Source organism: Pygocentrus nattereri, chromosome 7 (assembly GCF_015220715.1).
Source record: "Pygocentrus nattereri isolate fPygNat1 chromosome 7, fPygNat1.pri, whole genome shotgun sequence".
Classification (NCBI taxonomy): Eukaryota; Metazoa; Chordata; class Actinopteri; order Characiformes; family Serrasalmidae; genus Pygocentrus; species Pygocentrus nattereri.
In genome coordinates this window covers 5,708,541-5,736,443 of record NC_051217.1, presented here as the reverse complement: position 1 = coordinate 5,736,443, position 27,903 = coordinate 5,708,541, and the positions used below count along the sequence as shown (strand labels likewise).

Here is a 27,903-nt window from a genome sequence, read left to right as displayed (position 1 = left end):
TTACCTTGGAATGCTTTATTGAACAGGTAATGTTTTTCCCCATAAGTCTCTATGTATCTATATAGGTATATGGTACTAATAAAGAAGTCAGAGTACTGCCTTTATTTAAATTCCAGTCAAAATGGCCCTTAAGTTGGTTATTGTTAAGGAGAAAGTTCAGGGGAGGTTAGATATTAAATAATATGCATATTGGGAAGAATGAAGTAATGGGGAATGTGTGAATCAAAAGTTAATCTTTTTTTTTAATCGTTTTGAAAGGAACTAATAACCTTGCAAGACCTGGTAAACCACCAAAACTGCCACCATCAGATAAACTACTTAAAGCTTTCATCTTTTGAGTGAAAGGAACAAAATGAAGCTCCACTCTTCAGATCTGGGGGGGGAATCCATAGGTGCCTTCCGTCCATCCTTCCACTGCGATAACCTTCAACAACTCAACTCAATCTTTTTAACATGGCTCTTAACAAAAAAAGAAATGTTTTTTGCCCATTGCCACATTATAATAAAGGCTATTTTAAGTGAAGTGCCATGCATGAACATTTACTTTGTGTGTGCTGTATTTAATTAGCAGCACAAACCAAAGAGGTTCAGTTTGGGTGGATTCGAGATGTTTGGGTTTCAAAAAGCAAGGCGGGATTTGAGCACTGGGGTGGCTAGCAAGCTTGAAGGGCAGATGGCGGGATTGTTACAAAAGTTTCCAGACCAGAAGAGAAAACATGCCACTGTGAATCAGTTGGAGGCTGGGCCGATAACCTCTGTCCTAGAATAGCCCCTCTCTCGCCCGTTGAGAACTTTAATAACTCCAGTAGCCCAGCTCTTTGTCTAGAACCGTCCCTTTAAATCCCTTCCAGTCCACTTGTCTTGTCCCCTACATTAGTGCTCCAGTGCATGTCTGTGTGGAGGGGCTATCAACACAAGACAGTCTGTACTTGATCCTGGAATAAGCAGAGAATCCTATAAAGCTTCTGCTCTTCCTACAGCATGGTCTAGGCTTCATTCAAACCTTCTTGACAATGTCCCTCATGCAGCTTCAGTTCAGTTATGTACCTTTTGTTTAATTCCTTAACCTGGCAAAGTGTTAAAGGACCAATATCATGGAAAACTGACTTTTCTTAATTTCTTTTGGGAAATAAGAACATTGTCAAAGCTGTGACATGTAGATGTTAATGCACAATTTCTGTTTATTTGCTGAGTTTAACTTATATAAGATGTAAAATGTGCCAAAGCTTTTGCACAGGGCACTTTTTTTTGTATTTGGATACCAAAACTTTTGTGTATGATTGTATATGGAAAGTAAGCTGCAAAAACAACCCATTTTGAATTTGTGATGACATTTTCATGATGTCATGAAAACCAGTGCATTTACATTTGGTCTACAGAGGTCATCTACATATATCAGTCTTAAAGGCTGTGACAGTAAGAAAAGCAGCCTGTTTAATTGTAAGGAACATAATGAGGTAGAAAAGAGTCATGTAAAAAAAAACATGTCACTCATTTTGGTACATAAACCCAACACAAAAAAACACACAAATGAAAATGCAAAAAAGAAATGTAGCCAATAGAACTTTTTAAATGTCTTTGTCCCCCCCCCTTTCCAAACAGAACTATAGGTCTGTTTATCTTACTTTCAAGTTAAATCTATTGCATGATCCTGGAAATGCACTCCCGTGGTAAGCTTTGTGTTTTGCCCTTTAAATAAGTCTGCAAGTCTGATGTCTTGAATGAGTTTGCAAGGTATTTGCCAGAAATAGATAGCGTGAGATGGAGCTTTTCCTCAATGTCTTTGTGAGACCTCAGGGCAGGCTAGTGATCAGATCCAAGCCTTTTGAGTGTGCTAGCAGGAATTATTGGCTTCCAATAACACCACATCCTTAATTGTATTCTAGTGCATATAACACAGGCTAATCCTATCATTAGGTATTCAGGTTTTGATGTATCTTTGTCAGTTTGGCCTGGTTAAGTAAGATATTTATTCGTTTTGCTGTCTGCATGGCAGAGGCCTCCTGCATTGTTCATTATGTGTTTTTCAGAATTAACGAGCAGTGATGCTCTTTTGGCATCCACACTTCACTGTCTCACGAAAAAGGGACTGTTGCGTTGCCAAGGCTGACGTTTTGTTTTTAAATCTGTTTCAATATTTAAATTCCCTTGCCTCAATGAGAGGGAACAGCTCAGATTTAATGGGATCCAGAGGAGGGGACTACAGTAGAGATCGCACCCTCTGTGTTCCGAGGTCCATGTTTATCATGGTTTCCATTTCATTAAGTTCAGGTGACTCACTCCCCTTGAGACTAAACAATTTCATAGGCCTGCAAGATGAATCTGGTAAAATATGCGCATTTAGTCCATTCTGTTGGTCTGTTTTCAATGTTGGTGACAAGTGCTTTATGGTGACAAATTAGCAGATGGGAACAGATATTGTTGACCTAAGAAAGTTACACAGCACTGCAGTAAAAGTCATCGTGGCTTATCCAGAATGTAACAAAATGCTGGTTTCTCAGGCAGTATACAAAGCCAGGAATTAATTTCTAAATTATATGTTTGCACAAAATGCTGCCTGAAAAATTTCCTGTTGGTTGATTTTTTTTTTTTTTTTTTTTAAATAGATTTTATTTTGGACTCAATTAGCCAGTGTAGTCCTTCAACATTCACACTAACAGCTATGTAATTCCATCTAGCTGGTGTAGCATAGGGTAACTAGCTTTTCATTGGCAAATGTAATGGCTACGTTATTTTTGATTGTTGTGATTTTAAGATTTTATTTCTGACAAGAAATAGCCAGTCTAATTATTGATAAGTTTGCAGTGTTGTGGTACATGTTTGTGTGCAGTTTTAAAAGGGTGGCCAGTACTGTCCCTGAAATCTGGTTAACCACCCAGGTGTTGGTGAGTGTTTGTGCCTTTTAAGAGGAGAGTTGTTTTGCTATTGGTTAATCAAGACTTTAATTGATAAACCAAAAATGAAAGAATGAAATATGTCTGTGGCTACATTCAAAGTGCACCCCCTACATGTTCTCACAGTTCATTAAATTTGTGTACAATTGTGCTGTGAGTCTTAATAAAATAGTCCTGACAAAGGCCCTTTCTTCCTCTGACATCCTCCATCACCCTCAATCAGCCACTCCTGTGAATTTGGATGTCTTTATTGGCATGGCAAATATACATTCATGTTGCTAAAGCATATATGCAAATGAGACAATGACAAACAAAATTGTAGCAATGCCCTCAGTGACTTCGTTCCCTCTCCTGCACTGGGCCACTGATGGACCTCCCAGCCTATCTCACAGCTCTGTTTATTTTTGGCCAGCGTGGCCTGGATAATTGGAGCCAGATAAGCAGGAGTGAAGAGAAATGAAGGATGTTTGTGAACAGGGCAGGGAGTCACGCTAGGGGGACTCAGAGCAACCGCCTGGACCTCTCCTCCCTTCTTACCGCTCTCCCAACAACCCACAGGCATGGTAAAACTCTAAAGCCAGAGTACGGTCCAAGAACATTTTTTTCTCTTATTCTCCTGTTCCCAAGCATGCCTCTCCTCCAGCCTCTCTTAATCTCTCACCCTGGAGTCAAGCTGCTCTTTCTGTCTCTTTTTTAGACTAAGGGCATGTGCACCCTGCTGCACCCTGCACTTTTAAAAAGAATGCTTCCTGGCTTGGATGAACAGTTCTAGCATTTAATTGGTGCAGAAGCTTGACCCTATGGTCATGTCCTTCAAACTTTAATATGTTCTCCACCCTCACACGTCTCTTTTACAACAATGACTCTAAAGAACGTTTTCCACTAAAAGGTTCTTTAGGGAACCCAAAATGGTTCTTCTGTTGCGATTCTTTGAAGAACCCTTTCTGGCACCTTTATTTTCATGATTGTATATTAACTATTTGAAATACATTGGGAGTGTATGAACAATTACAACAAAGCTTTCTGCTCTCCTTACAAAAACAGTTGACATGCAAAGAAAACAACACATACATGGACAAGCTAAAGTGGATGCAGAGTATAAATCAGAGAATCTGAATGGTTTTATGGTGTTCTTCGGTGGCTGAAGGGGCTCTACAGATTGCCCTCCAGGATGACAGTTTTTAGGTCAGAGGGGGAGTTGATAGTGAAGACAGTATGAGATGTGTTCCTCCTCTCCACCAGAGTAGCCACAGCCTCTCCTAAATCCACATGATTTAGGTACCCAGGTGCCATGCGCTCCGGAGAGGCAACACCCGTGTTGATCTTCACCTGCGGGAAAAGGTCAATACTTAACACACAGTTGCAAATGGAAGGGGGGGGGGGGGGCGGGGGTTGCACCTATCTTGCCAGATTCCTGTGTTCCCAAACTGTTTCCTTTCTCTATATGATGGGTCAATCTCAGCATTATACATTAATGAAACATATGAAATTGGTTCATAGAAATAGTTTTCAAGAAAATTGCTATCAGCAAACAAAGGGCCCTGGGAATATAGAACTGTTTGCAAAATACTAATGAAGAAACTCTGGGTCTGGGGTGTACATCCCCTAGAAACATACAGCTGTTTTCTACAAGCTTAAATGCAAATTAAAGGGCTTTGTGAATGTAACAGTGACTCAAAAGACCAAGAGAGACTGGCAGGAGTTAGTCATTAGATATAACTATACTTTTTTAGTAGAGGGATATTAGCATTCTGTGATATTTTTATACCATGGAATCCAAATGGAATAAGCAGGACAGCACTTTTACAAAGGTTTTTTATCTTTTATTTTTTAGTTTGACTGGGGTGATGATTGCCCTTGTACCCCCACCCTTCTCAAATTGAGCCCTGGTTAAAACTTTGGCCTAGATCTGAAGCTCAGTGTAATTCCAATGAAGAGAATAGGTACAGCTTTGAAATACTGTAAGGCAGACCTGATTGAGTTTGCAGGGCACCTCCGGGTACTCCTCTCTTAGGACCTGGCAGAATGCCAGTGTACTGGCTGCCCCCACCGTCAGGAAGCCTGTGCCTGGCATCAGCAGTTTCTCACCGGCACCCCCTGCAGGACATAGAATGTCCTTCAAATTGCTGAAACTGGTAATGTACCTTTCAACTCAAATGAGGCTTTCTTAAATCAATAAATGAAGAGTTTCATTTTAAATTGCTGTGTATTTGTAACAATTTTTAACAATTTAGATTGAACATGTTTTTGAAAAGAATAAGTTATGTAATATTAAACACATTTTATTTCTCTAATAATGAAATTTTAAACATAATATAGCATTGATATTTGTGTGTGTGTGTGTATGTGTGTGTGTGTGTGTGTGTGTAAAGCCCACTCCAAACCACATATATCATGAAAAAGAGGAGAATTCTTGAAAGTGGTCTATGATGCATTTTGAAGCTAAAAACAAAATAAGTGCTTTCAATGTAAGATGGTTCATTTGTGCAATGATTCTGTCTGCTCATTGTTGCTGTCATATATCCATATTTGTTGGAAAGCATAAGATATCCTTTACGTTGTGAGAACATTCCATGACAAATAGACCAACAGAAATCCAAAATTACTTGGGATAAAATCTCTTTATGGTAACATTTGTTACATTTAAGAGGAACCACTGGTCTCTATGACCTAACTACATGTCAGTCGCTAAAACAGGCTGCCACATTCTTATAATTCTTATGTTCACATGCGTGCGTATTGTATGTCCCACCTGTAATAAATGTGTAGGTGCAGTTGGGGTCATCTCTCACCAGAGGGAAGAAAGCTTTCCAAGACACAAAGGTGCTGAATAGCAGCGTCTCAATAACCTGATGAGCAAAGTGGAGGAGGGTCAGTAGAAGACAAATACAGTGTAAAAGATGCTGAATCAGCCGTGGAGGTAAACTGAAGACCTTCACAAGTTTCACAAGACTGGGTTAAACAAAAATGGCATTGGGTAAAGGAACGATGATGTGTGCACTGGCAGTAGAAAATTAATGAATGCTTGGCTGATAAACAATGATTATCAAAAGTCTGGGGACACCTGGCTTTTCAAAATGTCTATATTTTCTTTGTCAGTATGTAGTAACTTAATATATTAAAGAGTAACCAGGCTTATTTTTGTGGAAAATAAAATCTCACATGGAAATATTTATGACAATAACTAAAACAAGTAAAATGTGAAAATTGTACATTTGTCTAAAAGACCCACCCAATGACCGCTGGGATAGGCTCCAGCAACCCCCTGTGACCCTGAGGGAAAAGCAGCTAGTAAATGAGCTGTTAAATAATAGTTACCTGCATTTAGATACTATGTGCATATATACATGTGAGCGACTAGGATGAGAAGGTTCTTGCAACAGCTCACCCAGTGCAGTTCTTTAAGTGACTGGGTGTGTGGTGGTCCTCCTTGCCACCAGCTGAAGCCCAGAGAGGACACCACATCCGTGACCTTCCCCACAGAGCGTAGCAGGGCCTGCTTTGCCTCCTCAGCTCCCTCCTCTGAGCCTGCGGACACACATACACACTTTGCTTTCGAAACAAAATCCCTCACGATGAACAGGGACATCCTGTAAGGAAGGACCAGTGAAGAAGAGGACTTACCAACATTTCCCACCAGGGTGGTCAGGTTGCCTTTGGTGGCAGGTGAAACAAATGCTTTGAGCTTCTCCAGCTTGTTACTGTCTCTGGAGATCACGGCAACTTTAAAACCTTCAGGATACATTCAAAATTTTAAATCAGGTAACTTAGGCATCAAATTACATTTTATTGGTATTCTATTGATTATTTTAATTTGAAAGCAAGTTAACATATTCTCTATGGAAAATGTAATTGTCATTTTTATGCAAATTGTAGAGCGCAATTTCTAATTATTTGCTGAATTTAAAATAACTGCTGAATAATAATATATCTGTTTTATGTTAAATTCAGCAGGTAAACAGTAATATATATATATATATATATCCATCCATCCATCCATCCATCCATCCATTTGCTAAGCCGCTTCTCCGTCAGGGTCGCGGGGGGTGCTGGAGCCTATCCCAGCAGTCATCGGGCAGAAGGCAGGATACACCCTGGACAGGTTGCCAGTTATTTATATATATATATATATATATATATATATATATATATATATATATATATATATATATATATATATACACATTTATATATTAAATGCATTAAATCCATTCTCTAACCAGTCAATGAACTCTAGAAGTATCATTTGGTAAAGTGAAACCTATTGGTCTTTTACAGCTTGGTAAATGTGTGAATCTTTGATTAGTGGAAATGACAAATTAAAATTTGCCTGCCTACCTCTGTCCAGCAGTGCCTTCACCAGGCCTGAGCCCACCGTGCCTGCTCCTCCAAGTGCCAGAACCAGCCTGTCCCCGTTGGCCATCACGGTAGGTCCACTCCTCTAACACAGCACAACAGCTTGTGAGTTTTTGGATGAGACACAGAGTGTGGAGACATGGAGACCTTTAAACTAGTCGCAGGGAGCACAGGTCCGCCCTTCTGTCACTGTCACTGTAGCCACGCCTGTGCAGAGGGCTGGAACTGCTTTTTCATTTTCACCCCTCCACTTTTGGTAACAGAAGGATAAGGTCTTATCACTGAAAGAATGTCAGAGGTGTTCCACAAACATTTCTAATGTAATGCTGAACAAATTATTTTTCCTGTCTTTAGACATGGTCATGCATAAACAGAATTCAGAGGATCTCCAGCCTAAAAGCATAAACGTTTTTTGGAGCATGAGTAAAGCATAGGTAAACTCTTCTGTGTTTTGGCACCCTCTTGTGGATTACTACTACAATGTGTACTTTCACTCCTGAGGATGAGTACATGAATGCAGTAGAATATATTAAAAGCATTTATAGGCTTTGTTAGCGGCAAACAGATATAGGATTGTCTGTCATTTCTAACTAGGACTGTAAAACAACATAGATAACTTCTATAGCTGACACTGATCAGGCTGCTACAGTTATTTGTGCAAGACAAAGTATCCTTTCACAGTGCATTACTGGAAAAAATCCATAGGATCATACTGGAATACCTGGACACTTTATTAGGTGCCGTATCTACACTCATTGTTCATTTTATCAGATCCACTTGGCATGTAGGTAAAATTACACACTGTAGTCCATCTGTTTCTCTATATGATCTGTTAGTTTTTCAATTATCAGGACCATGACAGAGCAGATATTAATTGGGTGGCGCATCATTCTTAGCACTACAGTGACACTGACATGTTAGCATGTGTTTGGACTGCACAGATGGCATCACACACAGTAGTGTTTCTGGAGTTTTTAAAGAATTCAGTGTCACTGCTGGACTAAGAATAGGCCACCAACCCAAAATATCCAGCCAACAGTGTCCTATAACCAAAACCTAACCACTAATGAGGGACTAGAAGATGGCTAACACAAACTGTGCAATACCAGATGAGCTGTCATCTCTGACTTTACATCTACTAGATGGACCACCAAGACAGGAGAGTCTAATAAAGTGGACAATGAATGGACACAGTGTTTTAAAACTCCAGCAGCACTGCTGTGTCTGATATACCCGTACCAGTGCAAAATACACTAACACGCCACCACCATGTCATTGTTGCTGCAGTGCTGAGAATGATCCACCACCCAAATAATCCACGTTCATCCCGTGGGGGTCCTGACCTTTGATGAACAAGGAAAGGAGACTACAGCTTGTAATTGTAGAACTACAATATGCACATAAATGGTATGTGGGCCTGATAATTTGGATAATGTCTGTAAATGCAAGGTAAGTGTATCTAATAATTTTTAACTTGCCTTTTTTCCATATATTCCGTATACATATTTCCATGCCGCTACACCTGTGAGAGTGTGTTCTCTAATTTGCATAGCTGTCAGTCCCTACAGCTGCCTGTAATTGTGTTCATGCTGTTGCTTAGCTGGAGTAAACGTTTGCTGTACAAAGGAGAGAAGCAGGAGACTGACAGGCAACTGTTCCATGCCAGTTTAACTGTATTGGCACACTATTCTGATTTTGTACATGCTCATCATCAGGAGACTAACAGGTTTTGTTTACCCCTGCCGGTTTCCCCTAGCCTTTAGTCCTTTTGCGTAACCATCAGATGTAGAGCGCAATACATTGTAAATGTTTACTAACAGACCACAGATAAACTTCCACTCCAAAATATTTCTTGGTTTTTCCTTCCTCACTGACATCACACTGGTATCAGAAGTGGGATTGTCCAAATACTCAGAGAGCCACGACAGAGGATGGCAGAAAAGCTCTACGGGGCTCAGATACAGAATGCCATGATGAGCTGGCTCGACTTGATGGAGTAAGCCAGCCATTGCACCTGGCATAGAGCAGCCAGTGGGAAGAGGATCCCAGCTTCAGTGGGAGTGGCAGAGGTGGCTGCAGAATGTGAGCAAGCCCTGCAGAAAGCCATCAAAACTGGCCAGGGGATTGATAGGATTTCAAAAGTGGCATCTTTTAACATAAATCTAGGCTATATTTAGGCTTTGCTTACCTTAAGCATGTCTTGAAATAGACATGGACAGTAACCTTTCAGTGAGAAGATCGTCGACAAACAGGAAAACACTAGTTTTCAAAGAGGCAGGTGAGTAGGCTTTAATGATCTTCTAGTTGAGCTTGACACATTTGCATGTCTATTAAAGGATAATTTCACTAATTTTATTAAAATTTCACCAGAATTCAGTGGTTAAGATGAGAAAGTTATTTCAGAGTGGTTTGATGTCAAATGTTTAATTGACGGCAAACTTTCTGACTTTCTTTACAGTGATGATGATAGGAACTAGGGGTCACAATGTCTACAGCACAGATTTAGCCATTTTATTTGCTTTTAAAAACCACCTGTGAAACTATGTGCCGTCTAAGTTTTTATATGTAATGTTAATGATGGTAAAACAGTGCATTGCAAAATGTTTTCTTAGGGGAATAATTTGGCTAACAACATTCAGTATGTACCCCTCCACCATGAATGGGTTTTTAAAAACAATTCAAAACTATTATAAAGCAGTGTTTAAGACATCAGACAGCATATTAATAATGATTTCACATAATACCTTCCCTTGAGGGAGAATTTTAAAAACTGAGTTTCAAAACTCAAAACTAATAAGCAGTGAGTTATAAGGTAGTATTCTTTGTTATTCCTCTGTATAATGGAATGTGCATTATACAACATCATTTATGTCTATGCAGTATTCAGTATGCATTATTATGCAGTACATAATATTCATCTGTAGAATGTAGTAACCAGTGTGCATCTGCAGTAGACAGTATGAATTTTGACACTGCTTGTGTCTGTGGTATGTAGCATGTATTTATGTTTAGGATATAGCATGCATGTATAGAATGAAATATGTGTAGCATGTAGTAAGCATATGTAGTATTTTTATGTAGCACATACATATGTCGTAGCCATTTATGTCTATGTATTTTTACTGTAATGTATTTTTACGCATGTGTCTGACATGCATCTATAGCATGTAATCTATGCATACTTAGTTTTGTTACATTACAAAAAGTTAGCTCAGAGCTAAGCTGTTAGAGGGCAACTGGAAGGGGCACCACTGGCACCTGTAGGACAGAACTAAAGAGTCCTGCTCTACCACTTCCAGGAAGAGGAAACCACAGAGAGAAGGTTTGTGGCCTAAGTGGGAATGTGAAGTATCTTGTAAGACATTGGTTAACTTAAAGGGGAATTTCACAGATTTTTCAAAAAGTCTGCTTAATTCAATTGTTAAAATGTAAACAAAGTTAGTCGGAGTGGTTTGGTGTGAAATGCTTTGTTCTAGAGAAACCTACCGCGTCAGAACTGTTCACAATGGTGGTGATAGGAACCAGATGTTTAATGCTTAAAGTTGTTTGAAATTATACATGAAGTTGGATACATGCAAGTTTTTACTAACAAAGTATAAGAACACATGACGCAAACTATGGTGTTAGAAACTTACAGTAACTCTTCTATTATGTAAGTGTTTTCACGGGCTTGAGAAAAAACAGCTTTAAGAAAAACTACTAACTTGGTAGAAATATAAATTGGAGAATGGTCTGACTGCAGAGCCGGAGAGTTACAACCGCTGTTTCACTCCGGCGGCTTCAAGCTAGTGGAGCGCATGCGCAGCAGGACAGAGCGGTTGTGCTGCATGAAGACCTGACAGGAAAGTTGAGAACGACTGAAGTGTTGACCAGCGCGAAACGCGCTAAGAGAAAGCGCAACAAGCGTCGGCAGATGCGCACAACGCTACTGGATATATATATATATATATATATATATATATATATATATATATATATATATAATATTGTATATTGTATGCCAATGGGAGGCATATTTCTGACTTTGCTATTTCTAATGATCTGGTGGTTGCCATTCTTTTCTTTTAGGGTGGTTTACTACACTCCAAACGACTCTTCTTGTCTATAATAATTCTGATATATTCATGTAAAAGGGAATTCCATTCTTTTTTTCCCCAAATTTCTGCATAATGCAGTCAATAAAAGTCGTTTACGGTTTCATGTGAAATGTTCATTTGTACTGAGTCTGAGCTGCTCTCATTGGTGGTGATAGGAACCAGGCGCCTGAAGAGTCTTGTGCCTTTAAAACCCCTTTCACAGAAATGTATTAAAGTTGTGAAAAGGCTGTGAATACGTTGGCTAATAATAATAACTGAGTCATTTTTCGACAGTTGTGCCCTACTGACAGATAACCAGTTTGGTTACAGTGAGAACAGCTTTTGGCCTAAAACGTATTTTTAAAACCCGTATTTGTGTTGTAGACATGACGCGCCCTGGCTCCTGTCACCACTATTATAAAGACAGTGGAGTTGGTAAGCTCCAGAAGTTACAATGAACCGTTTCACATTCAACTCTGAGGGACTGATGACGTATCAGCGGCTGAATTATGGACGCATTTCGAAAAACGGAACAGTGGAATTCCCCTTTAAGAAACAGCGCGGTGAGTCTCCGCCGCAGGGGGGCGCTGTTTCACCACACCGCTCTTCGCTCCGTCCTGCTTTGACGTCCACTGCGGAAGCTGCGTCCAAAACTTTTTTCTTGTTTTCTCTTCAGCTCGTTCGCTGTCTGGCGACTTGCTTTTCGCAGTTTTTATGTTTCTGACAGCGGTGCTGCTCAACTTCTGACGCCGAAGTTAATCTACGCATCTCAGGTTGTTGGGTTTATTTGACGTATTTACAGTTTTACCTTTTTAAAACGTTTACGTGTTCAGTGTCGAGCAGCTTGCTGGGTTTAGCAATCTCGGTTAGCCCCTCGACTAGCAAGACAGCTAACCCGCTTTTTTAAGCTTTTGTTTGAACGATTTTACGGCTGGTGTTTTGTGAGTTGGCTCTAACTGCCACCCTAAACAGTGTTTTAGTTACCCAGCTAGTTGTTAGTAAGTATATTAGCGAGCTCAGTTTAATCTCGAAAAAAATAGACTTTCGTTTTCACTTTAGTCTGCTGGCTAGTTATACTGGCTAGCCTACATATTGAGCTGTGAACACAAACTTAATGTTTTAATTATTTGGGTGGAATTTATGTATCTAAGTTAGCAACCTGTCAGCGACAGTACTAAAGCTGGTAAATTCATTTTTAAGCCAGTTGAGATTAATTTGAGTCAGGTTTAGTGACTCTATGCCTACATATCAACATTTTGATTATAAAGAGCCTTAACCTACATATCTAACTTGTATTCTTTTTTTTTTTAGGATGAGTGCTGGAGTTAAGAAGAATAGGGGCGGTCTCATGGAGATGTACCAGGCCAACTTGGAGCGAAGGATTCAGCAAGGTGACTGGAATCTGGTGTGCAGAGATGAAGACCTGTGCAAAGAAGTGGAGGGTCTTCTTTCCAAAGGGGCTGCCCAGGACACCCATTCCCCACTTGGGCTAGACCCGCTATCAGTGATGGAGACTTCGCTTGAAGCGTTGCCCTCCACATCAGGGCAAACTGGGCTCGAAAGACTTGCAAAGGCCTTTGAAGTGCTTGAGCTCGCAGCGCTAAACCTCTATCTTTGTCCGTGGCGGAAGGAGTACAGAGTGGTGAAGGTATGATTTTTTATTTTTTTATTTTTTTGGCTTAATCTTGGTCAAAGTTAGAAAGTCACACAAGCATCCTATCTGAATACACACCATGTCAGTGTTACTTCTGATCATACTGGATTCCTGACATTTTTCTCCCAGGTGTTTAAAAAAAAAAAAGCTGTGACAGTACAATGGAACTTTATTCCGACTTTTCCAATATATAATAAAGTGTATATTGATGTAAAAAATGTTTAAACTTTATTTAGTACATGTATATTTAAGACAACATTACTTAAAGGCTGATTTCCTTTTCTTCAGATGTTTTCAGGTATGTTCACCCACTGGGTAAAACCTGGTTTGACACTACACCAAATTAAGGAGCTGTTTGGATTACTAGGATACCAGCATATGGGCATTGGTGAAGAGGAGGAGCTGAGGCTGAGTTCTAAACCAGTTCATGCAGACTCTCTTCTCCAGTTGGCTTGTGCTTTCTTCACTGCTCGTATAGAGTGCCGGCTGCTGCTTTCCTGTATATCTCCTTTGGGCAGTTCTTTGGAGTGGGAACTACAGCTCATTCGGGAAAGGAAGCGTGGCCACAGCCTTCAAATAGCACGGGACAGTGCAAAAAGGAAGATGGAGTCTACTCCACAGAGCTCAGAGCATGAAACGACAGTAGATCTAGATCTGTACACAGATGACCATCTGGAGCCTGGACAGCAGGCAGAGACCAATCACATGACTGCACCACCCAACCTCACTTACACTCCCCCCAAAGAGTCTCAGTCATCACATGGGACATCCCACAGTAACACTACTTCATCAAAGAGGGAGAATGATGACAGCACTAGTAAGGCAAAGCTTGTCTGTGTCACAACAATGACTTACCAGATTAATCCAAAACCCTGTCTAACAGAATTAAGTCCAAAGCCATTAAAACATTTTGATTATGAAAAACAGGTTACACCAGGAAGTTGTGCTCAGATCAGCTACCTGGAGCAAGGTTATGATTTAAGACAGGCACAGCAAGACCGAATGAATATGCTGTCCCACAACACACAACCCGAAACTATACAAAGCTGGGGAAAAGCCCAGAAAAATAAGCTGACGAAGCACCAATGTATGGACAAATCTGCTGAAGTTATCTTTAGTGTGTGCCATGATTGTCATTACATCCACGATTTCTCGTGTGATGACCTTCAATACTGTGATGCAAGGAAACATAATTTGCAAACTACAGGAATAATACAGCCACCTCAAGGGGAAAGAGGTGTGACAGCACCTCCACAGAGACACACTTGCCTTAGAGAAAAAGATCAAATTTATGTTGTCTGCAATACCTGTAACAAATCCCATGACTGCCTATGTGAGGAAGCACAGAGGTGCCGGGACTGTGGTCATTCGTTGCAATACTTGGCGGAAATGAACAAAGAAGAAACATACACACTTTCTAAGCCCATGCCTCTTCACCAATGCTGTACTGAAACACAGCCTAAATTTGCTTGCCTAACTTGCAAAGTTTTCCATGCTGTTTCCTGTAAGGATGAGCAGTGCCTTAAAAAAACCCACAATGTGCAGAAACTAAAATCTGAGTGCTCAAGTTGTTCAGACCCTGAGCTTCACACCCTGTGTAGGTTTTGCTGTGCCCAGTATTGCAAAACCTGTTGGTTTAAAAATCCCATGGAGTGCAAGTGTGGCAAGCCATTCTCCTCACCTGTTTAAAAGAACCAGAACTTCAGTACTTCTGTTCCTTTGTTAAAAAGCATGTTGTCATTTGGGAAATAGGGCTGTATTTTCTGTCCTTATTACCACAACGAAAACTTTTTGAAAAGTTCACTACAAATGAAATTCTGAGTACTGCCAGAAGATTAAACAGCCATGAACAGTAATACTTTATATATGTATTGTGGTTTAGACTTCTGTATTACAGATACACAGAAACTCAAACTGTCTTAATAGGCCATGTATCATTTGGTGTCTAATTTGGGAATATTTTATATATTTTTAGGCTTGCTTTTATATTTGCTTTTGCTTTTCTTCATTAAAAAATGTGGTATCTCTGGTTTGTGTAACTGCTATGCTGGAAAAGAAGTAATTAAATAAATTGGGGACAAGCCAAATTGTTAATTTTAGTCATTGAAATGTAATTTGAGTACTGTCTGTGGCATAAGGCAATGAGAGCTAGCTTTTACAAATTCCAATTCAAAAACTTACTTAAGGTGAAGGGCAGAAATCATGGGTGAATACATGAAAATCATTAATCACGTAATTTTTGTTATACACTGTTTTGATAAAGTAGATAGATTTCACACAGGCTGCGCACGCAAGAGTGCCAGATGATGAAGTGTGCAGTATTTACAGAGTAGCATGTGCCATGAAACAAAATATACTGAAATAAGTCACAAGACAAAAAAGAAAACCAAACAAAACTCTTAAAAACATTTTTTTGTACTTCATGTCTGTTATTAACCAAAATACTAAGTAAATACTAACAGTTCTGTGCTGCAAACTGATTTCCAGGTTGATGGTTGAAACTGTTGCCCAATAAACAAGTCTGAATGTTTTTAAGGCTAAACAGATGTACCTGCACTTTTAACAACGATATTGTTATTGAACAGAATGGCTGATTTGTCTGTTTATCCATTTGGTAAAGGAAAATTTGTTGCTCCACACACACACGCAAGCTGAAACTGGACCAAAATGTGTCCAGACGTAAACGTCTGAAAAACGTAAAAAACATCTAACAACATCTATCAGACTCACCCCTGAATATTCCTATTGTCCTTGTAAGACAGTCTTTCAAATGTAGTTGTCAATTTACAGATCTCTTTTCGTGATATGAAATGCTCGCTTGTGCACCTTAAGGTTTAGAATCATCTTCAACACCACCAAATGAGCCAGCGACGTCTGCCTCTTCTCTTACTATACTGTGTATCTTTGGGTTGCCAGCTATTCAACACTAGGATCAACATACATTCATAAAAGGATTTTCTAATGTTCGTCCTGTCTGTAACCAGTTTAATGCATTGCACTTTCGAACTAACTTGATTATTTGGGAAAAACAAATCTGGCAACCCTGTCTGACAGGGAAGGAACCTGCAAGCGAGACAAGTGTGTGTAAAAAGGCTTGCCATAGTGTAAAATGTCAGTATTAAATGCAGCTTTGGTATAGCAGCTGTTTTTTTTATTTACAAGTATATACATACAAGATGTAACAAAAAATAATATTAAAGGACAATTAGAAATCGTCGCTGACTTGGTGTCCTCAAAACAGCCAACCTTTAATATCAGCTTTAAGCACAAGACATTAATATTACTTTACAATGTCTGACCAGGCTTTAACTATCTAGAGTTAATTCTTCGCCCTCCATATATTTTTGTGCAATGCACTTGCATAAACACATCCAATAATAGATGGTTACAGACTGTTAAAGCACATTAAAGTCATTAAAACCAATTTAGCTTCCAATGATGCTCAAAATGACCAGTTTATATGTAACTGCTATTCATTGTATTGTTCCCAGTTTACATTAATAAAAGTTTTACTGTCCATGCGATCAATGTAGAGAACTCCACTGAGGTGATCCATCTCATGCTGCACTATCCTTGCCGGCCAACCGCTCGCTTGCCAGGTAACGGGCTCAGCTTTCTCATTCAGTCCTTTGGAAAGAAACAGCAGGTTTTTCATCATCAAATATTACATTTTTAGTAACAATTACAAACTGTTGTGCCTGATGGCTACTGAGCAGGTTATTACCTGAGACCTCTACAGAAATGTAGCGTGGCACAGAGGCTGAGTAGCCCGAGATGCTCTCACAGGCCTCCTGGAAGGTGGCAGTCTGTCCATTTAGGACACGTAGCTGAGGATTAACAAATATCTTTAGAGGCACTGAGATCAGGCCACGGGCCTGCACGGAGGCAGGTGGGCTTTCCTCCAGCATCTTGTCTGGATACTCCAGAGCCATGATCTGGAGCGGTACACCAATCTGCGGTGCGCTCAGTCCCACACACTCCAGTTTGCGCATCACCGTTACTAAGGTCTTTATCACCTGCTGCACCTCTGCTCCTCGAATAGCTCCCGGGTCCACAGCTGCAGCCCTTGAGCGCAGAACAGGATCCCCTACCTGACACACATGGCTGTATGGAGGGACTGGTGGGGCTTTGATTTTCCTTTTAAGATACTGAAGGTATGAGCGTGTTTTTACGTTTGTCGTGTGGCAGCGTGAAGGCGCAGGACCCGCCAGTGGACACGGTGAGCACGGGGAGGAAGTCCTAGCAGACCAGAACAAAACACTGGTCGCCCGAAAACTCAACACAGAAGGCAACAAGGTCCTCAAACGCCTGTTCATGGCAGCTCCGCTCCACCTGTCAAATCAAATTACGTTTGATTATATTTTATTACCTTATCGGACACTGACTGACGTTCAACTGTCTGCACTGTAACAACTCAAATCCCAGCTGAAGTGACCTGCCTTCAGTACTCGCCAGGACCTAGTATGGCCGGTGCATGTGTTCATCCGGCTTTTCAAAATAAAAGTCATAGAATTGGGCCAATTCTGCTTAATAAATAACAACGATTAAGTAATATAAATAACTTTTGTACACAGAATATAAGATTTTTAACGACACGTGTCCTATTTGAGGGGAAATATATATCTGAGGCACATATATAGATGCCCAATATTTTCTTCACATGCTTTGTATTCAACGGACCATGTGGATCGCTTACTGTTCCCAAAATATACCAATAAAGTCAGTGCAAGATGCTAGAGCCAGTTACCTCAGGACATAAAGTTATTACTGATTTTCTAGTGTGCTTTACATTGAAGTTATTAATATAATGCAATTAGCCGCGGCCCTGAGGGAGAAGTGGCTTAGAAACTGGATGGATGGATGGATGGATGGATGGATGGATGGATATAATGCAATTATGCAATTTGACGAAACTTCGCACTCGGTTACGACTTGTTCATGATTTGGCAAAGTGACATTTGGAGTCCCACACAAGCGTTCAGTTTTTGAAGACGGTCTGTGCAGATTTCGACGATCTACACGGTATATTGTCTGCTAACCGAGCACTTTATGATTTGCAGATCTTCAAAGCGAGCGCACCAATAAAGCGCCTCAGCGTCGCATCACGTGTCCGCCTCCGTGTTTTTGTTGGGAGACGAATATGGCGCAGACGGATGGACGTTGCTGAAGGCACCAGGCGCACAAGCAGTGGAATATTTTTGGAAAGGGTCGAATTTGTACAATGCGAGGGTGAAATGGTCTCAATTTCGAATTGGATCGCTTCCACCGCTTCATTGATGACTAAAAGGCTGCCGGGACAGAGGAGCACCTTCACTGGCATTCATAAACACTTCTATAGGACTTCAGCGCCCTGAGTGTGCTGAGCAGAGTGTGGTGCTGCGATAGTGGTGATATTGGATATCCACCGTCTTTACGGGAGGCCGACGGGACAGAATGGCTGGGAAAGTGAAAACGACCAACGATCTGCCGAAGGGCGTAGAGAGGTTAAAAGAGGAACACCGACAGGTAAAGAGCGATCGTAGTTTTGGTGTTTTCGAGGACGCTTTCAGTTCGAGCTCATGTGCAGCTCGACAGACACGCTGTTCACACCTCCGGAATTGCGTTCCGTTCGCTTCCAGCAATAAAGCTGCTACGATGATGATGTTTATCTGCCATCTGCAGATAAGCTGCAAGTCCACAGTCAAAGTAGGGGTTAACCCAGCTTTGCATGTACGAGGCGCTGTGAAATTTTAGTTCAGTTTTTCTAGAAAGTGCCAGTCACGTGTTTTGTAGCAGCCGTGGGCTACGTTAGCTGGTTGCCACACAAGTTAACCTAGTTAAGCTTGTTTAATTTTTCCAAATATCTGCGTAATTCAGTGGTTGAGATGTAAACAGAGTCATTCAGAGTGGTTTGCTGTGAAATGTGTGTGTTGGCTAATTTCTTTACAGTGGGGGTGATGGGAACCAGGGGTCACCATGTCTACAACGCAAGCATAGCCATATTATTTACTATCCAGGACCACCAGTGAACCTACACGTGTCTGAGCTTATATATGTACTGTTGATTACTGTAAAAGGTAAATATGAAAAAAGAGGTTTCCTTAGGGATTTTGCCTTGGACCACCCTTCATTAATCCTCCCTCCATAGATAGATTAAAACAGGGTTTAGGCCAAAACCTAATCATGAAATAATGTCTCTGATCACAAAGCTGAATATTCCCAGCCTTTTACTGTAATAACCTTCTGTTAGGGGATCCTTTAGAGGTGGAGGTCTGGCTCCTATCACCGCCACTGTGAACAGTTCTAAGTCATTAAGTTTCTGTGGAATGAAGCATTTCACACCAGAGCACTCGGAATGACTTACACAGATGACAAATTACAGATATTTTGAAAAGTAACCAGAGTTCCCCTTTAAGTTGTCTTTCACCTACTGAGGAAAGGCAAACACGTTTCTGTTATATTCTGTTATGTTATCTGTTATAAAAGCAGTTTTTTTCAATATAGAAAGCATGTAATAATACCTTTTAACACTAGCTGCCTGCTGTTCTGTTGGTGTCATTGCAGCTCAGTGTGCGCAGGCGAGTTAATTGATTAATTAGAGAGTTAGCTCGGTTGGTGGTCTTCGGATGTGAAACGTTATATTTGAGTCTATGGATATTTCCTATAATATTACATGTGTATACATTTCTGAAATGAAAAGAACAGGGTTAATAATGGTGAAAGAAGAAGAAAAAATTAATGTTACTGGGAAAACATTGCTGGAAAGTTATGAACTTCATTTGAGCTGCGTCTGTAGTGCTCCAGTGGTAAGTGATGATGTTGAATTAAGCTTGCATGTCTGCGCCAGTCTGTAATATGTGTATAGTTTTATTGTTTTCAGTCATGAGTGCTATGTCAGTGGTTATAAAATGACAAAATATCTATAATTGTTTTAACAACAGGTGGTGACAGACTGCAAAAGTCAGATAACACATTGGTGAGTGGACTTACTCAAGATTTATAAGGGTCATGGCCACCCATCTGCCTTATTTTGGCTTTACTGTGTCTGTGTATATCCCCCCCCCCCTCCATATGAAAACTACATGTTTACTCGTTTTCATGCCTTCGTTTAGACAGGCGATGTAAACTTGGTTGTGTTATTGTATAGACGTTCATTTCTTAAAATAGTGGACAGTGTGAAAATCATATTTTCTTCTTCCAGTCTTTATTGAACTCATGACTAGATTGTTTGTTTTCTTATTTACCAGGAGAAAAATGGAGAAAGACTACGAAAGTCTGCAAGAGCGCCTTGACACATTGCCTGATAAACTGTCCTATGATATTATGGTATATACAAGTTTTAATTTGTTTGAGCATTCAGAACCATTTCATGTAGTAACTTGATGTGAGGTTCCTATCACCACCATTATGAACGGACTCAGAATTGTTTCACACAAAACCACTCAATCATTTTTTATATATATAGATAGAGAGAGAGAGAGAGAGAGAGAGAGAGAGAGAGAGAATGAATTACACATACATATATATGTATATATAAATTTTATACAAGTAAGCATGTGCATGAATTGATAATCGATTGATGAGCTATGGCTGGTGTATCGAGTCAGAGACCACTAGGGGCTGTTGAAGAGATTAAGGATTTTGGAGCTTTGCCTTAAAGGAGTATTGTAATCGCTCGTGTGTGTGTGTGAATATGTAATGTAAATTCTGTTTTTGTCTGCTAAACATATTAGGTACCATTCGGCCCTTTGGCCTTCATGCCTGGGAAGCTGATTCACACCAATGAGCTCACGGTTCTCCTTGGAGATAACTGGTTTGCAAAGTGTTCTGCTAAACAAGCCCAGACGCTTGTAGAACACAGAAAAAAACGTAAGCTCACTTAATAATAATAATAATAATTATTATTATTATTATTATTATAGATTTTTAAATTGTCATTATTTTTACATTTTTAAATAAAAATTAAGTTATTGTAAATATTATTCTGATCTCTTGAAAATCAAATGACATGTCATGTCTGCCTCTTGTTCCCTTTTCAGACGTAAATAATAAACTTGATGATTTGCGCAAAGTAATGAAAAACTTTCAAGAGAGAGCAGGCTTCACAGAAGACCTTGAAAAAATGACTAGTGTAAGTCTGTCACTTTCTTAACTGCAATTTTCATACAACAACATCAGCTCACAAATTCGACTCTTTCTTTTTGTGGGAATAAAGAATTCCTTCTTTATAAATCTCTGCCCTCCACAGGCTACAGGAGATTTTGTTGACATTAGAGAAGAAGTTGGAGAAGAGGAAGCAGCTACCAAAGGTGCATTCAGACCTCTGACTAGTGCAAGAAGTGTTATGGTGTGCTCTTTGTATTTGTATGCATGTTTGTCGTATGAGTGAGAAGAGACGTTTACCAAAGAGAAAGGAATCGATGCAGAAAAATAAGTAGTCCGTTCCATACGAGTCCTTAACCTTACATCTAATCTCTGTCAGGTAAACATCGTATGGCCCATAAGCCCAACTCCAAGCCCAAGGAGGAGTATGTTGTGCAGTTGGAGGAGGACATTAGAGAAGATGGAGAGAGCAATAAAGGAGTGCTGTCTGAAGACGAACTGTGGGCTCGGCTGGATGAGCTGGAGCGCTTGGAGGAGGAACAGGATGAGAGAGACAGGTGAGAGAAACCTGAAAGTAAATTAGAGCTAATTTAGAAGGTGCCTTGTGTAAAACCGTGTCACACTCAGTTGATAGATTAGTAAGTAAACAGTTTTGAACTGAAAGTTCATTAATTCCCAAATGCCATAATCGAGCAGTGATTTCAGCTCTAAATTGTTCAGTTAAGATTGAGAGACAGGTCAGCAGGTGCTTGGAGGTAGTGCAGTCAGTGCCAGGATGTGGGCGTAAAGATAAAGCATCAAAGGAAGGTGATATGAGAGTGAAAGTGAAAATGGCGCAAAAGAAAAATTGTTTTAGTGGAATAATATTTTTGCTCTGTTTTATCTAAGATTCTTGTTTTTTTTTTTTATTTCATTCACTCCTTTGTTGTTTAAATGGCTCATTGCCAACTGAAGTTGGAAGCTTATACCTGTCTTTTTCTCTCGTATTAAAATCGGGGGGGACTCACTGGAAAGAGGCCCCGAATTACTGTTGTAATGTACTGTTCTGCTGTAACTCCCATTAGGATGAGGCAATCTGAACCAAAAAAAATGCTACATATCTTGACATACATGTAATCAATTGCATTATATGCGATACTGGAAGTGATTTTCAGACACCTGAAGGGGTACAGGGGGTATGCACCCGGAAGTTGCAAGCCGAGGTTAAATGTCACAACAGCTGACCGGCACCTACTTCATCACTTCTTCAGGTGCTTCCTGGCTTGTTCTGATCTCCATATACTGAGGAGCAGGTTGCATGTGGGTTTTTTTTCCAGATTGCTTCGTCCTAGTGACAGTTATTGCAGAATATCAAGTCAATCTTCCTGTATAATCATTGGATTAAAGTAGTTCTTATTTGTTAAATACTATTTCAATTCGAATCATTGTATTCACAGCCTGAAGGTTAACTGTGAAGAATGTAATTTGCTGTGTGCTTCAGATTGTTCTGAAAGAACTCATTAAAGTATGTATAATACAATACAATACAAAACAATACAATACAATACAAATGTGAAACTGAACTTTATCAAAACAGCCCAGCCCTAGTGGAAATAAAAGTAGCTTTCCTTAGTGATCAAGGCACAGAAAATGGTCATCCTTGATGAAACATAACTGACCACTCTTACTCGAATGCACAAAACATATAATCTGACTGGGCTGTTCAAACATTTGCATATGACTTTAACTGGCACTTGTTATAATTGTACATTTTTATTATTATGCAGCCTACACAAGTGTTTCATACTCTTCAAGGGTTTAAGGTCACGCATTCCTTTGCACATCTGTTGTCAACACATTTTTGTATGAGTCATAAAATAATATTTTTGTTGATTTAAAAAAAAAAAAAAACAGAAGTAATGTAGCCCCCAAAACACAAAAATCTCATGTGATAAACAAATTTGTAAAATAAACATGAATTTTAAATGAGATACACTGCTTTGTTTTTTATTACATGGATTCAATCCACATTTTATTAGTAAAACGAGCCACATCAAAGTCTATCAGTGTAGGCAACCCATCACCAGCCTTAATTTCCATTGTCTGCATTTGTGTTTGTCTCAATTCTGAAATTCACTACCATTAGCCTTTATGTCTTCTTTCCAGCAACTAACAATTCATTCTTGATCTGGACCTTTTAAGATATTTGACCCTGATTTGAGCTCGGAAACCTTTTAAGGTTACAGGTCCCATTCACTGCATCTATCCTTCGCAGTGGTTCCCATCTCTTTTCCTGGAGTAGTCCCTGTCCTGCACATTTAAGTGTTTCCCCTGCTCCCAACACACATGATTCAGCAAATCATCTGATTAATAATCCCTTCATGATTTCAGTTGGGTCTGTTGTGGAGCAGGGAAGGCTCTGTGCAGGGCTGGGGGTCCTCCAGGTTGGGAGCCTATGCCTTAGACTTAACAAGTACATATAATTATGCAAAGCAGTGCTTTTAAATGACAATTAAAGCTGTTCTACAGATCTTCCAGTGTGAAATCACTAAACTTCACCATTTCTGTTTCTCAGATTGGACAGCCCAGACACCAACGGAGAGGACACTACTTCATCTTCTTCAGAGGAAGAGAAGGAGGCAGACGCTGGCAAAGTGGCCCAGGTTAATGGTCATGGTCAGTGTGAGGACCAGGCTATTGCCCCTGACGTAGATCAGGTCAATGGCATCTCCAGACCACAGCTTGATGAGGAGGGTACGGAAGAACAAGAGGAAGAAGAAGCAGAGGAGGAAGTCAGCGGTCTGCCAACCATCTACTTCTCTCACACAGTTGAGCCCAAAAAAGTAAGAAGTCACTAAAACACCTACTTCTGTATTCAGCTGAACTTTTGAGCTCAGCGTGTATTGGTCTAAACTGTAAAAACTTCATTTCTGTATGTCTGTCCTTAGGTGAGAATAAACACAGGAAAGAACACCACTCTGAAGTTCAGTGACAGGAAAGAGCAAAAACAACAAGGGAAGCGGAAAAAGAAGAACGGCAAAAGCAACGGCCACTCTATTCATGAACATCATAAGATTTCAACTCCCGCAGATATCTACAGGTAGCAGTATAATGATGCTTATATATCTCTTATATTTATACATATATTAGATGGTATATTTTTCCCTTTTAGTCATATCCCATGTGATCGGTATTGTTGTAAATACACTGTATATTTAGTTCTACATGCTGTGCATATTGCTGTTGTCAGAAGAAAACCTTGTATCTCCAAAATGGTAACTTTACAGGAGAAGGAAAAACCTACTTGACTTTTAATGTAGGTCAATGGAACCAGAATTTTCTCCAAGTCATTTTATGCCGTTTCTTTTGCTTCGCTCATCATGAAATGTGCACACAATGTAACGGGTATTTTCAAATTATGTAATAAACTGAAACGACAAAAATGGAGATAGGAGGTTTTCTTCCGACAGCAGCGTGATGTATAATATCATGGCTGTGTTTGTGATGGTTTTCTTTCTTCTTTTATTTTTTATTTTTAATGTAAATGTTTTTTTGTTGTGTACATTCTCAGTACATGCAATAGCACATTCATTTACTTGCCCAATAAAGTGATTCCAATTTAGACAGATGAGCATCGGCTCTGTTTTTCTAATTCTGGTCAAGATTTTTAGGACCTACTCTAAAAGGTTAAGCAGTGTATGTTTTGAATGGTGTGTTTTGCAGGGTATTCGTGGATGTGGTGAATGGCGAGCCTGTCCCGAGGAAATCTATTCTGAAGTCACGCAGCCGTGAGAACAGTGTGTGCAGTGACACCAGTGAGAGCAGCACAGCGGATTTTGAAGAGCGGCGTGCCTTTTTTGGCCGCACACACAGCTACGATGAAGCCACCCACAGTGACGCCAGCGATGGCATTACTGAGGAAGACGGCCTTTCTCACATAAGCCTTCGCCCTAATGGACGCTTTGAGGTACTACATACCTGTGTTTTCTAATACGTGAGTCCAGAGGATGCAGTTTTGCGTCCCATGTACCTCAAGGTGGACTGAATGTTTTGAATCAAATGGGTTTATTTCAGTTAAATAGCTACATACTATTTCTTATGTTTGGTGACTTTGCATACCAAAAGCATTCAAAATTAATTTTCCATGACCATTTTTAGCCTGTCTTTATCACTTACAGTTAGGGAAAATCAATATTTAGATTTTTTAGATTCCAGCAACATTGCAGTTCAGTTTTGGCCATTTACTCTTAGGAAACTGTCTTCAGCTAGGTTACTAGGGTCTCCCTGCTGGACCCAAAATCCAATTTCAGAATCCTCCATGCGTTTTCAGTGAGATATAAGTCAGGCACAGCTATGCAAACACATTCACCGTTTTTTAGAAAGCAGCCTTTGAGTTACTTTGGCTGCATGTTGGGGTCATTGCCTTGTTGAAACATCAATCTTCTCCACTGTCTAATGAAATGCAAGACGGTCTAGAGGCAGTGTAAAAATGCATTCTGTGCATTGTGATGCATTGATCTGAAAACATCAAATCAAATGCATCAGTTTTAGAATGTTATAGTTTAGGTATAGTTATATTTATCCTGAATATTCCCTAAAGTATGCACCTATTTATTTGGCCAAAGTACAATTCTCTTTATATATGTAATTGGTGTCTTTGATTGGAATCTTTGAGTTAATAGCTTTATGTGATGATGGTAGTCTAGCCATTCCATATGTCTTTACTTGTGCTTATTTCAGTCTGTGCTCACTGTAATGCTTTGTGTTTTAGGCTTTTTCAGGCACAGTGGTTGAAAAGGATCCCCTGCCCTCATCTATCCCTCACCTGACCATTGCCACTCCTGCCCTACCCACAATCCCTGAAAGAAAGCAGGAAGAGGTGGGCTCAGAAGTGCCCCAGGAGCCACCCAAGAGGGTGTCAAAATTCAAAGCTGCCCGGTTGCAGCAGAAGTGATAGACCCACTCTCTGGGATCTAATGGTTACTTTTTAACTTCTTTTTGTAAGACTTTAACACTTATGGGCTCGATTTGTGTTGTGCTTCTGTCCTGCCCTGTCTGTTCTCTCTGCACTGCTGTACTATGCTGTCTTCCTCCAGCCAGTCCAGTCTGTTTCTCCTCAATATGCTCCATGTGCTATGCATTTTCTAGACATATGCTTTTCTTTCTGTTCTTTTTTTTTAAAGAATGATGGCAATGGGAGGTGTTGCCTTTGTGTAGCTTCTCCTCTGCTAAATTGCCCTGGCACTTTTTTGTGGCAACGACCACATGCGGCATCTTCACAAACATGCTCTTTGCCTTTTGCCTTTTTTGTTCCTCTAAGCCACCGAAGTGAACAATATGAAAACAAAATGTTAGCATTAGAAATATCATGGCTCCACACTGCGCGCGCACACACACACACACACACACACACACACACACACATACATACATACATATACATATACATATACATATATATATATATATATATATATATATATATATATATATATATATATATATATATATATATATATATATATATATATATATATATATATATATATACATATAATTACACACACACACACACACACACACACACACACACACACACATATATATATATATATATAGTGTGTGTGTGTGTGTATATATATATATATATATATATATATATATATATATATATATATATATATATGTATATATATATATGTATATGTATGTATGTGTATGTATGTGTGTACACACACACATACATATATGTATGTATGTGTGTGTATATGCTGTTCTTTGAAGACATCATTGTCTTAGTGATTCACTAGTTGCTGTGATTACATGCATCATTAAGAAGTTTAATATTTTCTACCTTACAAAGCCCTGCAAGAAAGTCTGCTTTGATTTTATGCTTTCAGTAGAGCTAATTTTTTCTAAATGTTTTGCTTTATTTCCAGTTTTTGAATGTAGACCAGCTTTTGTGACTGCCTACAAATGTTGTTAACTGGAAGGAGAATAAACGATTTTGCCTATAAAAGTTGATTTAAGACTTCTGTTGTATAATTTGGTGAGCCTAATACTATACAAACTGCTTGCACTGCATAAATATGATTTACTTGGTACATTCAAAATTACAAGCAGATGCTGCCATTGCATTCATTCAAAACCAGTAAAACTCAAACATTGGTTCACTTGAACAAACTACGAATGCTGTTGCGTGATAAAGAAGTGAAACTTTTTGGATTGGATTTAGTCTTGTTCTCTTTTTTTGTCAGGGTTCTGTCAAAACTGTCAAATGTAGAACACAAGTGAAAATGCTTGCGTCAGCATATTGATTCTTCCTTTGTCTGCAGTTCTGCTGTGTTGTGGAGCAGCAGTCACTAGAGGGAGGTAGAGTTCAGTTTACGGTTTTCACTGCTCACACTCTTTCCCAAGGCACATCAAACTATAGCCAGTAAAGCTAGCCCCCGTTGGCACAGGCACTGGGGACATTCTGAACTGGAACTTAGTTTCACCTTGTAAATCTACAAATCTAGCTACTTCCATTTTGTTTTGGTATCATTGATTGTCTGGAGTAGCATTAAAGCACTGTTGTGCGTTTAAGAATAGGCTCAGGTACTCAGTCAATGTACACATGTACTCTAAAATTGCATAATCACCTTATTGCACCTTAATGTAATCTTACCTAAGCCAATTTGACCTCATGCCAAATTAGGTTAAAGAAAATTTTGATGTATATTGTCAGGCTGGGCTACATCCCACCTATAAAGAATGACAAAGCCAGATAGCTCTTAAAGAATGCAGGTTATGCGGCCTTCATCAGTTGTAGCTTTCAGAAGTTAGATGTGTATTGAGCGGTTTGAGAAGCCACACTGTCTTC

General features: G+C 39.7%; 4 protein-coding genes across 4 annotated transcripts; 2 read left to right on the top strand and 2 right to left on the bottom strand.

Annotated features, from left to right (window-relative positions):
- Positions 1-3,126: 3,126 nt before the first annotated feature.
- On the bottom strand, positions 3,127-7,395 carry si:dkey-238o13.4 (uncharacterized protein LOC560780 homolog). Its single transcript, XM_017693427.2, has 6 exons — positions 7,233-7,395; positions 6,519-6,626; positions 6,283-6,422; positions 5,647-5,743; positions 4,867-4,991; positions 3,127-4,223 (listed from the first exon to the last, which is right to left on the bottom strand). The coding sequence occupies exons 1-6, from the start codon at positions 7,315-7,317 to the stop codon at positions 4,047-4,049; spliced, it is 732 nt and encodes a 243-aa protein (XP_017548916.1). The 5' UTR covers positions 7,318-7,395; the 3' UTR covers positions 3,127-4,046.
- Positions 7,396-11,366: 3,971 nt separating this feature from the next.
- spata2l (spermatogenesis associated 2-like) lies at positions 11,367-15,061 on the top strand. The gene is made up of 3 exons (XM_017689365.2): positions 11,367-12,099; positions 12,638-12,974; positions 13,269-15,061. Exons 2-3 carry the CDS (start codon positions 12,639-12,641, stop codon positions 14,667-14,669), a joined length of 1,737 nt encoding a protein of 578 aa, XP_017544854.1. The 5' UTR covers positions 11,367-12,099; position 12,638; the 3' UTR covers positions 14,670-15,061.
- Positions 15,062-16,092: 1,031 nt separating this feature from the next.
- On the bottom strand, positions 16,093-17,436 carry pdf (peptide deformylase, mitochondrial). Its single transcript, XM_017689443.2, has 2 exons — positions 16,705-17,436; positions 16,093-16,607 (listed from the first exon to the last, which is right to left on the bottom strand). The coding sequence occupies exons 1-2, from the start codon at positions 17,294-17,296 to the stop codon at positions 16,450-16,452; spliced, it is 750 nt and encodes a 249-aa protein (XP_017544932.1). The 5' UTR covers positions 17,297-17,436; the 3' UTR covers positions 16,093-16,449.
- A 977-nt stretch (positions 17,437-18,413) lies between these two features.
- uri1 (URI1 prefoldin like chaperone) lies at positions 18,414-26,483 on the top strand. Its single transcript, XM_017689522.2, has 11 exons — positions 18,414-18,485; positions 19,901-19,935; positions 20,207-20,285; positions 20,693-20,828; positions 20,999-21,090; positions 21,208-21,268; positions 21,442-21,619; positions 23,617-23,884; positions 23,990-24,141; positions 24,765-25,008; positions 25,813-26,483. The coding sequence occupies exons 1-11, from the start codon at positions 18,414-18,416 to the stop codon at positions 25,993-25,995; spliced, it is 1,500 nt and encodes a 499-aa protein (XP_017545011.1). The 3' UTR covers positions 25,996-26,483.
- Positions 26,484-27,903: the final 1,420 nt, after the last annotated feature.

Excerpts from the sequence above, each read along its gene's own strand:
- si:dkey-238o13.4 (XM_017693427.2), bottom strand. The coding sequence starts at position 7,317 with ATGGCCAACGGGGACAGGCTGGTTCTGGCACTTGGAGGAGCAGGCACG. Across the intron at positions 5,744-6,282 it reads CACTTAAAGAACTGCACTGG|GTTATTGAGACGCTGCTATT; the intron begins GTGAGCTGTTGC and ends TTTGCTCATCAG. Across the intron at positions 4,992-5,646 it reads CACCTACACATTTATTACAG|GGGGTGCCGGTGAGAAACTG; the intron begins GTGGGACATACA and ends TATGTCCTGCAG.
- spata2l (XM_017689365.2), top strand. The coding sequence starts at position 12,639 with ATGAGTGCTGGAGTTAAGAAGAATAGGGGCGGTCTCATGGAGATGTAC. Across the intron at positions 12,975-13,268 it reads AGGAGTACAGAGTGGTGAAG|ATGTTTTCAGGTATGTTCAC; the intron begins GTATGATTTTTT and ends CCTTTTCTTCAG.
- pdf (XM_017689443.2), bottom strand. The coding sequence starts at position 17,296 with ATGAACAGGCGTTTGAGGACCTTGTTGCCTTCTGTGTTGAGTTTTCGG. Across the intron at positions 16,608-16,704 it reads CATTTCTGTAGAGGTCTCAG|GACTGAATGAGAAAGCTGAG; the intron begins GTAATAACCTGC and ends TTCTTTCCAAAG.
- uri1 (XM_017689522.2), top strand. The coding sequence starts at position 18,414 with ATGGCTGGGAAAGTGAAAACGACCAACGATCTGCCGAAGGGCGTAGAG. Across the intron at positions 20,829-20,998 it reads TGTAGAACACAGAAAAAAAC|ACGTAAATAATAAACTTGAT; the intron begins GTAAGCTCACTT and ends TTCCCTTTTCAG. Across the intron at positions 24,142-24,764 it reads ACTCCCGCAGATATCTACAG|GGTATTCGTGGATGTGGTGA; the intron begins GTAGCAGTATAA and ends TGTGTTTTGCAG.